The sequence below is a fragment of the Dicentrarchus labrax genome, unplaced genomic scaffold, assembly GCF_905237075.1.
Source record: "Dicentrarchus labrax unplaced genomic scaffold, dlabrax2021, whole genome shotgun sequence".
NCBI classification, from domain to species: domain Eukaryota; kingdom Metazoa; phylum Chordata; class Actinopteri; family Moronidae; genus Dicentrarchus; species Dicentrarchus labrax.
Window position 1 is genome coordinate 16792217 of NW_026136722.1, and position 12516 is coordinate 16804732.

The 12516-nt window shown below is 40.0% G+C and overlaps 1 protein-coding gene across 1 annotated transcript; it reads right to left on the reverse strand.

Moving 5' to 3' along the window:
- Nucleotides 1–512: 512 nt before the first annotated feature.
- Nucleotides 513–10905, reverse strand: itgb3a (integrin beta 3a). The gene is made up of 15 exons (XM_051387785.1): nucleotides 10686–10905; nucleotides 9552–9637; nucleotides 9042–9246; nucleotides 8532–8784; nucleotides 8240–8402; nucleotides 7973–8134; nucleotides 7780–7875; nucleotides 7597–7686; nucleotides 7359–7493; nucleotides 6848–7277; nucleotides 3634–3856; nucleotides 2921–3021; nucleotides 2525–2644; nucleotides 2186–2352; nucleotides 513–1919 (listed from the first exon to the last, which is right to left on the reverse strand). The coding sequence occupies exons 1-15, from the start codon at nucleotides 10780–10782 to the stop codon at nucleotides 1854–1856; spliced, it is 2394 nt and encodes a 797-aa protein (XP_051243745.1). The 5' UTR covers nucleotides 10783–10905; the 3' UTR covers nucleotides 513–1853.
- Nucleotides 10906–12516: the final 1611 nt, after the last annotated feature.

The following is a 12516-nucleotide window of genomic DNA, read 5'->3' on the forward strand; positions in this document are numbered from 1 at the left end:
TTAAAAAAAACTTCTCTGGTACTGCAAATATAAAGACTAGAAGAACAATGATGTTCTAGGGTGTTAAGCATGTGGTGACAGAAATATGTTGTAGGATGTGTTGACAGAAATACGTTGTAGGATGTGGTGCCAAACGTCTGTGACCACACTTTTGCATCAGATTAGACACAAGTGCACAGCTATTAACTAATTTAAACTGAATGTAAGACCTTGATTGTTTCTTTAATATAAAAATCCCCAAATATCAACAGTGAAAATGTTAAACTTTTGTTTTAATTGTTTTATGTTATTGTGGGTTTTTCTTCTTCTAATTTTGAGGACAAGAAACAGCTTTTGTGCAGTATTTTGGGACTTTGTGACTTAAGTTTTTCAGTGCATTTGAGAATATATCTCTTTGTGCTTTGTTTAATTATATTTAGTATTTACATTTAGATATTTAGAGTGTTTGTGTAGTAACTTGCTCTTAGAATGAAGCTGGGAGGCAGAATGAAACATTCAGCTTCTCAATGGAATCACACTGGGCATTAATGATATTTATTATGTTTAAAAAAAATGTAAAGCCAACCGTCACACAGTGAAAACAAAGAGTGAAATACATTATTCTATTTCAGAAATTGTAACATTTCTACAGATCTGAAATATGAATCTCAAATAACTTGTCATTCATGTTTTTTCAAGTCAGGTATAATGTATATGTATGTAATTCCTCTGTGAACTATGAGAGAGGAACCCCAGGTTTATTTAGAAACTGCAAAACAACAAACCAGATATCTATGCAATGAGCAGGCCATGTCCTGAGGGACAATCAGCGCTGTACAACCAAAAAACACTTCACATTGCACTCTTTTCTTCCATATAGTGGTTAAAAATGAGCAAGAGGAGGCCTATGATTCGATGTGCAATACAATCTGCTCATATGCACAAATGAGGAATATTGCATTTCAGTGTAACACAGTCCGGGTCAGTGGAAAATTGAAATATATCACACAATTGGCAAGATAGAACACAATTTGTTCATACAATCTTACAAATAAAATGAACAGTAAAAAAGCCCAGCAAACACAAAAACAGGTGATGATGCAGTGAGAAAGAAACATGTGAAAGCATGTTTAGAGTTACCATTGCTTACATGCATTTTGAAAACAATATAGACCATGAACATCACTGTAAACTGTTACGTACGTACATTTTTTTACTCCTTTTTACAGTTAACTGTAACCACACAGAGTGCTGCATTCATGTCAAAATCATTACAACAAACACGTTTATATTATCAAAAGGGAATTGGTCATGTTTTAATAATTAATTAAAATACACATTGACATTGACATTTTGCTGTTAGAAACTGCTCTTTTCATTTTAGTAAAAAATAAACTTTAAAATAGGCTGCAGCTGCACAAGAGCAAATGACTTTGATGAATATAACCCTATTTTCTAAAAACAAGGCTTTAGATAATACATCAAGCACGGTGGACACTAAAGAGGAACTACAAATGTCCATTCATTCATGCTCATTTCCATACCGACCTATTAGTATTAGGTCATGGTGAATTTCTATTTCTATTTTAAAATGTGAACAAAACTAAACTTATACACCAAACACCGTAATGATAGACGAGCCTACTAAAAAGAACAAAAAAGTGACAGATTTTCAGCAGCAGTTTCCCTTACTGTAAATTGATAGTTATATACAGTATGTGCAATTATTACATCATGTTGTTGACAGCGATAACTACTTTTCAGCTACAGTAGTCGGTCATATGACAGTGTAAAGGATCTTTCTCATCCATTTCTGTGCTACTACATTCCATCTCTGTCGCTGACCCCTGAGTTTTTCTCACTGGATTTAGTTGTTAGTTGCCTCGGTACGTTACATTGGTGAAGGTGGACGTGGCTCCTTTATACAAAGGATTGTTAGCCTGGGAAATGAAAACAGAGGTAATGCTGTTTAATTAAGTCTCACAGTGATATCCAGTTTTTTCATTCACTGAGAATAGACTTAACAGTGAAGTAGGAGACATCTTATGCCTAGCAGGAAAACCTTTTGAGGATTATAACGTAGAAATTATACTTTTTAGTAGAAAAAAAAACTATATCAGATAAACATTATTTTTCCAAACAGACTATTTGTATATATGTCTTAACAAGTTCCTGGAGAGGATCTTTAATTATAATTTTTTCTCACCGTATCCCATTTGGCTTTGGCTCTCTCCTCCTCAAACTTGGCAAACTCTCTGCGGTCGTGAATGGTGACCAGCAGCTTCCAGATGAGCAGGCCAACAAGGCCCAATAGCAAGATTGCTCCGGCCACTGCCAAGAGCACCACTAAGACGTCTGCACCCTCAGGACACTCTGAGAGATGAAAGACGGGGGGGGGGTCAGTATAGCACACTCATGAAGTTAACAACCACTGTTGGGTGGTCAACCGACTGACAAAAGGCTGACCAAATAATGTACCTAAATTATTAACTCTGTTTTTTTGGCAGTTTAAATACTCAAACATACACACACACTCTTACAGTACCTGGCTCTTTTACCACAAACAGAATGGATTTGCCACTTTCATCTTCGTAATACTGGAAGTGCTCCACACAGTCATTCACATCTTTGTATGAGCAATTCACTGCATTTTTAGCATGGAAACCTGTGGATTAAAGATGATAAGAAGAAAAAGAAACAGGGTAATGAATAAATGATTTCAAGAGATAATATGTTATCTCTTGAAATTTGTTTATCAGACATTTCATATAATTTATCTAAAATATTTATCAGTGCATAATATTTTTGGATCACAATGCATGCATTAAGGCTCCAACCACTTTCAAGAACATTTTGCTCCTTTGATCAGCAGCAGGAAAACAACAGTATTACCACAACAGATTATGATCACAGTACGTAGGTTCAAAAATGGAGTTCTCACCCAGTTCATCCACTACTTTAATTTCATCTTTGCAGATTCTGCTGCAGCTATTGTCTTCTGTGTACTGTCCTCTCTTGAAGTGCTGACACTCAACACAATGCCTGCAAACAGAGTTCCATATTAATGGCTCAATCTGATATGTAAGGGGTGGATAAACTAAAAAAAAACACCCAAGTGTATGGCTACATAAAGATGAACCTGCGAAGTGTTGATAACGGCTAACTGGTGTGGCTTTGAGAGAAGTTCGACCTTTCTCACCTGAGTTTATTTAAATGTGTGTGGGAGCAGCTTGTTATCTTCCTGGAATGTGGGAATATTATGGTGTAATGTTTGCCCTGAAGAATGCAACCGGCCAGTTTAGTTAGTCTCAAATTCTTTGCTGAAGCCATAAAGGGTGGCTTATTTCTAATGATTTCTTGACCCTTTGCCCTTTGCCACCCACTTTGCTCCAATCAAAATACTTCCTCGACCAACACTTTGATCCATGACAAGGTACAGTATTTTTTAAACCAGTGTTTGAATTCCAATAAATGTATCCATGGATATCCATTGTTCCCAAAGTTCATGGACATGAAATGTTCTTTGTGCGTTCTTGGTCCCCAGAATATAAACACTCAGGCCAAAATGTTAACTTTGGGTATCAGATGGGTATAAACTAATTTCATGGTAGACTGTGTGAAATATACTGAGGTAACACTAAGTTAGGAACTTACTGTTTTATAGTGCAGGAATCGGGACAGGTGGGGCATTTCTCACAGGTTGCACCGTAGGCACCAGGTTGTGTGCATTGACAAACCCCACACTCGCAGTTACCACGGCCGGTGCACAGCAGGCCGATGCTGGATGTGCAGGTGTCTTTGCGTGTGGTGCAGTTACAGTTTTCTCCTTCCCAGCCAGCATCACACTGGCAGAATCCACAGTTACACTTCCCATGAGCTGAAAAAATCAAAAAGGATGTCCTGTTAATTTAATGAATTAATTCAAATTCAAATTTTTCACAGTCCATAATTACATGGGTGGGGCTGGGCAAACAAAACTACGAAATACAAATTACACAATTGCAAAACCTGTGTATTTTTTTAAGCATGCTTGGGCATGCTCATTACTAATATCTCTAAACCATTCATACTATGACAAAGGCAGGAAATGTTCTATTAGGACAGTAGACACTAACAATTTTCCATTTCCTAACAGGTAGACACACAAACACCTCCCATCTTCCAGAGTCTACTGAAGTGTAGAAAGCACAAAAGCCAGGTCATTCTAGGAACAGTGTTACAGTGATGTAACTATTTGTTGACAGAATCTGCAGGCGAGCTTTTCTCCCCACATCAGCACAATAAGCTACCTCAGAAATAAAGGCAGAGCCCCAGAGACTACAGCGTTCTTAGCAGGAAAGCAAACAGGATTTGGCACTGGATGACTAAGAGCAAAGTGAGTGAGTCACAGCCCAGCTGGGTCAGACCAGTGGGAGTGACTGGTCATGAAATATCACAGAGGGTCCAAGGGTCCCTAATTCCAGAGCTCAAAACAAATCATCCGCTGTTGTAAACTTGAGGAAACAATTCCCAGTCTCCATCCTGTCAACTACGGCTTCACTTTCAGACAGTGTTAGCTGTGATGGGCACAACAGACTATATAACAATAACAGACATTGTCACTGGTGCTGACACTGGTTAATGCTTAGCAACTCTTTCTTACTCTGTCAACAAGATCACAAAAAACATTGTCAACCAGAATTATTGTAGAACTACATTGTCATTGTAACAATTGATTTTTTTTGCAGCGTAGTGCACTTATACTTGACGAGAGTGAGTCGTTGTCTTGTTCTTATTAGTTGTAAAGTTGATTCACACACATAAAAGGAGTTTGTTAGGTTTACATCATCCAGCTCTGTCCGTGAGACTGCACAGTAATCCTTCCCATAAACCATTAATCACATGTCTGGGCTTTAGAGAAGGTTAACATGGCCTCCATGATAAAAGGACAAAAACAGGGAAAAAAGACAGAACGGTAAACTAAAACACTATGCTTTTAGAAGAAGAGAGGGAACAGAGCAGAGACATACTTGAGAGGAAAGACACTGGGCAAATTGCCAGCAGAGGAATGCAAACTTTCCTGTTCTCTCTTCTCTTATATTTATGGGCCCTGGGGCTATGCTTGCTGACTCCTGCTCTCCGGCCCTGCACCAGTCCCATAGCCCCTTAGCAGAGGAAGAAATACACAGGGAATAACACAGAGATGGAGCTTTTTAGAGCCCTGGGTCACAGTAGCTCCAATTGAGCTGGGGCCGAGGGACGCTCATTCTTTAAAGACAATAACGTCATGACTCTATGGAGACAAAGCAACTTAGCAGTCCCAAATTGAGCTCTGTAGACTGTCTTACACCATTTATGGCTTTGTGTGTCGGTGGGTGGGTTGGGTGACTGTCTGCGCCCAAGCCCTGGGTGTCATCACTGAGTGCCTTAATACCTGTTTCTCAGAAAAGTAACCTCCCTTGAGAAAGACTACAAACTCCGCCTTGTTGGTATAAATATTCTATTATATCTTCCAAGAAAATGTCAGCTTGCCAACACACAAGACCCTCTTCTATTTAGGTCATGGGGCACCCACAGGGGGCCCAGAATATATTTGTTTAGTTGCAATGCAATTCTTGTAATCAGACCGTCCCTGTTTGATATATGTACATGTTTTTCAAACTCCACAAGCCTAGTTGATAATACAAGATTTCAGTCTCCAGGAGAGTCCAAGAGTCCAAGAGGACACACCCTAAACGACATCACTTTGGTTACTTTCTTGGACTTGGCAAAGCTTCGCCAGAAAACATGCTATGTTCACAGGCTGAAGAGTACCCTAAACTGGGGTAGTTCCCTTTTAAAAAGGAATGACATGTTCTCGCTTATTTCCATTTGCATCAGAGACAGCATTCATAGTTAAAAATGTCTCTGCTTAATGTACATAAAAGAAAAAAGAACAGTTTCCTACTGTGCTACTGCTCAGCCACCCTCCTTAAAGTAACAGGCCCACACTGCTGTTACATGAAATTACCCAATGACAAAGCCTATTAAAGTTTTATCACTGTGATTGAGTAACTGGGCACTGAGCTGTGCAGACTTGTAATAGGGAGAGATAGCGCATCACGACGCACTGTTGTGCGTGGTAAAAACAACAGTCAAACTCAGTATACCCACCAAGTTTACAGGCCTGACGGAGGACTGATACATTTGTAAGCATTACTGTGTTTAGCAGCTAAATTATACAATTATTTACATGTCCTTTACAAGCAAGCGAAGACTGTCATAATAAATGCACACTGGTTTTGAAAAGGCTGTGGATTCTTGATTTGTCAAGCTAAGTATCAGAACACTATGTAAACTGACTAACTTGTGTTTACAGACCGAGAGTGACTGGAAACAACCAGTGTATGTTTCAGTAAAGTCAGATGAGGATTCAGAGCAAGGAAAAGGAAGGGAACTTCCTTTTTCCCGCTAACATGTAAAGGAAGGGGAATTACAAAAAAAAATTACAAAAAAGAAACCCAGAAGAAATGCAGGCATGCAAATACAGATTTTATCTGCCCAGGTTTTGAAATTTCTGCCACCACCTGATTCAGTTCAGACAAATGGTGTTTAGTTTGTGCTGCACACAGTAATAAACAATTACAACCCTGCCATGACAACATTCTCACAATACTATGTGCATGACTAGATACTACAGAGGTAAATTAATAAATATTTATTCGAAATTTGGGTGAATTGACCCTTTAACACCAATGTTTATGATCTAATTAATTCAAAGAGTGTGTGATCGTTTGACCCTGAGGAAGATTGGTGTGTTGTGGAATTCATTCCTGTTTTTTATTTTTTTGTTGGCAAAACAGTAGAAAGAACTAAAACTGATCATGACATAAGAAGTGCATCTACTCACCGGAACACAGTGCCCCTTTGAAACGCAAGCAGTTGAAGTCGTCACATTCGCAGTATTTGCCCCACACCTGACCAAACTCATTTGCATGGCAGGAGCACTGTCCGCACAAACAGTCGCCTCTCCTGCTGCAGATTTGGCCCCCTGTCTGCGAGATGCAGTTGACATCATCAGATGGACTGTAGTCCTCCACTGAACACTCACATCGTGGGCCAAGACGACCCTGGTGACACTGACACACACCACACTCGTAGGTCCCATTGCCCTTGCTACAGAGGGAGCTGTTGGCCTCAGCTTTTGCCTCACAGTTGCAGCCACAGGCAAAATCCACCGTGACCTCCAGTGAATCCTTGAAGCCTCGAGGTTTGATGGTAAAAGTGCGGTGTTTCTCTTTGGGGCAGCCACGCAACTGAGCCTCCACGCTGAATGACACCTGAAGAGGACGAAATGTCTTTGTGACAATCTGTGTGTTTAGATACCAGATGTGGATGTCAGCATCTCAACTAATACGTACTGTGTCTCCGATCTTGAGGCCAGAGCAAGACTTAAGTCCAGGGGTGACCTCTCCTTTTAGGCAGGTGGCATTGAAGGAGAGATTCAACTCTTCTGGGACTCCCAGTAGCTCCAGCTCCACTTTAGAGCGAATTTTCTGCTCAACATAAAGTTATTTATCAGAGATTTTTTTTATAGATGAAATAGATTACATCAATGTATATGTTCCACTTATTGTCCTAAGGTTAGGAAATCCTTACCGCATAAGCCTCCTCAATGAGCTGAATAACATTCCCAGAATCATCGGACAGCATTCCTACAGTTGTGCCTGGAATGAGCTGACTGTAATTCTAGAAAGACAGACATGACAGCAAGAAAGCTGTTTTTGTTTTCTTATATCAGTAACTATTCGTGCTGTGGCACAAGCAGTGCAGTCTGTTTACCTTGTAGAGCGGCACCACATAGCTGGTGACGGCAAAAATTAAATTTATGTTGTTTTCGGACATTTTTTCTGTCATGAGCGCCAAGGAGGGATAATCCTGGAAGACACATTAAGCAAATAGCTACAGCAGGTTCTGTTCAACATCTCCAAAAACTATAAGTGAATTACTGATGTACTTAGATTTCTTCCTTTACCAGCACAGTAGCTTTGTTGTAAGTGTTTTCATTATCAAGGTGACATTGTCCATCATTGGGCTGGACAATTCCAGCTATACGTCCATCCAGAGCGATGTGAGATTTGGCATCAGTGGTGAATACCAAAAGGTGGGAGGCATCCGCACGCCAGCCAATCTTCTCCTAATGATGGATGAACACAGTAATAAATATGACAAGTAATACATATATATGTGCACACCGCTCATATAACCGCATATATCGGTGAGCATGTGTATACCTTCATACCTTGCAAACCACAGCCTGCATGACAGCATCAAATCCACCCTCTGGAGCATCTCTATTTCTAGACACCTTCTGTTTCTCCACCTCCTCAGTGAAACGAGCTACCTTCTCCGTCAGTGACAGCACATTCTTGAACCCGAACTGAGCCTGGCATTGATCTCCAATTCTGTGTATATTGAATATGTGAATGTGTGTGAAGGAGAAAATGAAGTTGTTAAACACAACAGGACAGACCTTAGAATATTAGAAAATCTCCACCTCAACTAACCAACACAACACTTATCGCTGCACCTACCCATAGCATGGGTTTTCCACTGCCTCTGGAGGATAGGTATACATATAAGGGGACGTGGTCTTGTCCACAAAGGCGCCAAACCCCATGCGTAGGTTGCTTGTGGTGCGGCCCATGGTCACAGCAAGCTCATTGCCCAAGGTGCGAAGGCGAACCAAGTCATCCTTCATTGAATAGGAAAGATCCATGAGATAGTAAAGGTCCACTGGGTAATCCTCCACCTGTTTCACTGATACAGTGAACCGCTTAGCATCACCTGGGAGGGAAAGAGCGGAGGAATGCATAGATGGAGAGCGCATGGTAGAGTAAATTAGATCAATTGGTGTCCCTAAGTCTTGGTTATCTTTCAAGTAGTGCTGGGTGATATAACCAATTAACTGCTAAGTACAAAAAATATTACATATACTCTGTTAAAGATGTGCAACCAGTTCTTGGGTACCAATGCATGTATCTGGCCTTGAAGGGTTTTTAGGGTACATTGTTATAGGTGATGTCTGGTGGGTGTGAAAGTACCTGGTCTTAGTACTATATGGAGTTTCTGAGGCTTTATTTGAGTGACATCGTCTGCAGTCCCAGAGGCCTTGTCACTGAGCGGTGTGTCCTCCTGAATAGTCAGGGTACTGGAGGGAAACTCCAAAGCCGAATTACTGCACCCTACATTTAGCAGATTCTCCTTCAGGTCACAGCGGGACGCACCGGAGCCCCCCTTTCCAAACTCCTAAAACAACCACATGCAATCTGTTAGCAAGTGACGAGTTACTGAATTACCATTATGACTACATAAAAAAAAAAAAAAAAAAAACTTTGTTTGATTAGTACATTAGGCCAACGCCCATTTTCCTCTTATTCTAAATCTGTTCAGGGGGCTACAATGTATAAGCATGTTGAAGAACAATAAGAGGATAACAATATGAAGAATGCTGTTGAGAAATTAGGTCTGTGTTGTAACTTGCTGCACTTGAGTAATGAATGGGAGGAGCAACTAGACACTGTGTGTTTGTGGCTATCTGTTGGTGTTTTTACCTCCTGAGAGCACCATGCGCAGCTAGGGTGAACTGCCAAGCACTGTTGACAAGTAGTGACTCCTCTTGATGTGCAGATGTTGGAACCTGTAAGAATCACACCAACAGAAATGTAACTAAACATATATTTCTTTACTGAGGGAGTGACCTAACACTGCAGACCAAAAATAAATGAATCAGCTCTGGTCAACTACAAACACAGATATGAGTCAGTCTTTGTCACTAACGCTAATACTTGTTATGCTTTCTGAGAGTCATTTGCCCATGTTAGGAAATTGCAAAAGATGTTTCAATTCTATGTAAATACACAAATATATTAATTCCAAACCTTTTTCTATTTGTTATCTAGCAATACCTATGGGTGTGGCTCACCAGTTATACACAGAAGCTCAGCCAGCACCTTACACTTTTTAAAAGTGTTAAAGTGAAGTAATAAATAGCAATCTGAAACCATATATATGAAGAAACAGATTTAATTTGACTCTTGAATAACTACCTGAATAGATATCCAGTCCCAAATTTAAAGGCCAGGGGCCATGAACTATACACACAGAACTGAATATAAGAATCATGTTGAAGCAGTAGAGGAAATGGTGTTTCCTGAGCTATTGTAAGTAATTCTGTTGGCGTAGACTTTGTAGAAAGGTCTGTCAGTTCTGTTGGTGTAGACTTTGTAGAAAAAGGTCTGCCATAGGGTTGTGTTTATTTATTTAGTTAATTAGAGTTAATTGAGGAAAAGTAAAACCACAAGCACACAAACTTAGGCTGTGTACAGAATTTGTGATAATCAAACTATCCTTGATTTTGGAGGACCCCTGGTCATCTCGTTTCATGGGATACACATCCTGACTATTTTCACTCCCTTATAAGGAAAGGTGGTGGAAGCTCCAACGGAGCAGCACTGTAACAAGCAACAGTATCGCTCCATTCAAGTCCGTTAACAGCGAATTATTCCGTGTTCCGTTTGAGAACATAAGGCTATATTCAATAATTGTGACCACCTGTACATTTACTGTGAGTATTACCCGTTTGTGGTACCTTCAAAGGTGCCCGTACAAAGTCTTGGGGAAACACCCACAGGTCGCCAGGTGAAACTTAAACTTAAAAGTAGCCCAAGGAATAAAAGTCATCTTACCGAAAACGTTTGATGCCGATGACAAAAAGAGAAACAGTATCACCAGACCGTTTAAAAAAGTTCCCATGGCTGGAGAGTAACGGAGTCGACTTGACATGAGTCGTCTGAGTTCCCTTTGGACCTCTTCACTCCGACCCTTGAGCGCCTTTCCTCATTCTTGACTTGACTAAACGCGTGCTGGGCCATATAGCCTACAGCCCTGCCTCACACAGCAAACCCTTCATCCAGTTAATTGTGTAATATATCGCAGAGGAGATTGTAGGTTCTAGCAGGTTGACACTCGTTTCGGTTTGATATCATTTAATGAGTTTAGGGAAATACCCTCAATGCACAAACTGAGTAACTGGCAGCACATGTTTAAGTTTCTCTGTAACTTAACATGAGAATCACATCAGACCAGGCGGAAAAAACACGAAAAAATATTGTGAACAAATCACTCTTATTCTCGACACAAGCCAGCCCTGTGTTTGACTAATAACACTGTATTGTTTTACAAGAAATTACTGTTTTTGAATCATGTCACATTAAAAATAGACTATTTGTACTATGTAAATAAATAAATAAATAATTCAGGAATTGTTTTCTTTATCTCCTGCACTGTCACTAAACCACTTGCAGCATTCATAAATCCTCACATTTTTCCTTTTCCACTGGGAGTTGCACTGTGGGAAAATACTGTGGCCATCAACACTAATGGGCATTAATGTAAATTATTTTGTCATTTATAAGCCTAATAAAAACTCAATATGGTCTGAATTAGCACGAGAAAGGATCTGTAGTGGTAGAATATTTGAATTTGATCCAATGTGGCTGTACTGGAGATAAGCAGCATTTTGGACTCCTGCACACTGTGCAGAGGTATATTGAGTGTACAGATTTGTTCCTTTGCATGTACTTCATATTACACATACATTTGATTTTAAATGACTACCATAGTGCTCCTCTCACTATACACAGACATTATTTAATCAAGAATTAAAAAAAAAACAGTTTAAAGTGACTAACATCCTGTTAAAAATAAAAGGTTTTCCATGTTGACCTGCCTACTCCTGGACTGAAAGGAATCCAACATATAACAGCTAATAACCTGCACAAAATGTGTAATAATCCCGAATATCCATTCAGAGCTCCAGACTCAAAAAGAATCAATCACGTCTGACTTGAAGTAGCCAACAACAACTTGTGGAGTTGTGGTAGAAGGACCCCTAGTGGGAAAATATGATATACAAGTATATACATAGTAATAGAGTTCATGCAGGTTTGTGATAAGCAGTCATTTCTTGATTCAGGGTCTAAAAGGACTGACTTTGCCACAAGCTATTGCTGTGTAATTCTCTAGAAACAGTCTAGCCGAGCTCTTCCTCTTTAAATTTATGAAACTGATAAGTGCCTGCCACAGAAAAACCACTTCTCATTCCACTGAATGATGGCGCATGGTGAAATTTGCCAGCTAGCAAGAAAAAAAGAAATAAAAAGAAAATGAGGCAGAAAATGGGATAAAAGCTAAGATTGCCTTACAGAAATGAACTTTGGGAAGAAAGTGGTGGTGGTGTGTGTGTGTGTGTGTGGTGCCGCTTGTAGAAGCAGACAATGCTTCTTATCTCTGCACTTGTCCATTTATTGAATCTTTATCCCTGTGCCCTGCTCTTATTCTACGGCTGGTTGCTAAGTTACTGCCACCCGTGTCCAAGAATTGCCGCTAGAAGAAATGACAGAAATAGAGAAATAAGTAGAAAAGCTCATAATAGTCAACTGTTCTGCTGGCATTAAGCTCTCAGTGTGGGTGGATGGTGCAGGTAATACACTGTGGGCAATCAAACCCCATCTCCAA

Bases quoted from the DNA above. Each gene is read 5' to 3' on its own strand.
- itgb3a (XM_051387785.1), bottom strand. From the start codon at position 10,782: ATGTCAAGTCGACTCCGTTACTCTCCAGCCATGGGAACTTTTTTAAAC. The intron at 9,247-9,551 runs GTAAAAACACCA...TGGTTGTTTTAG, and splicing joins GCGCATGGTGCTCTCAGGAG to GAGTTTGGAAAGGGGGGCTC. The intron at 2,645-2,920 runs GTGAGAACTCCA...TTTAATCCACAG, and splicing joins TAAAGTAGTGGATGAACTGG to GTTTCCATGCTAAAAATGCA.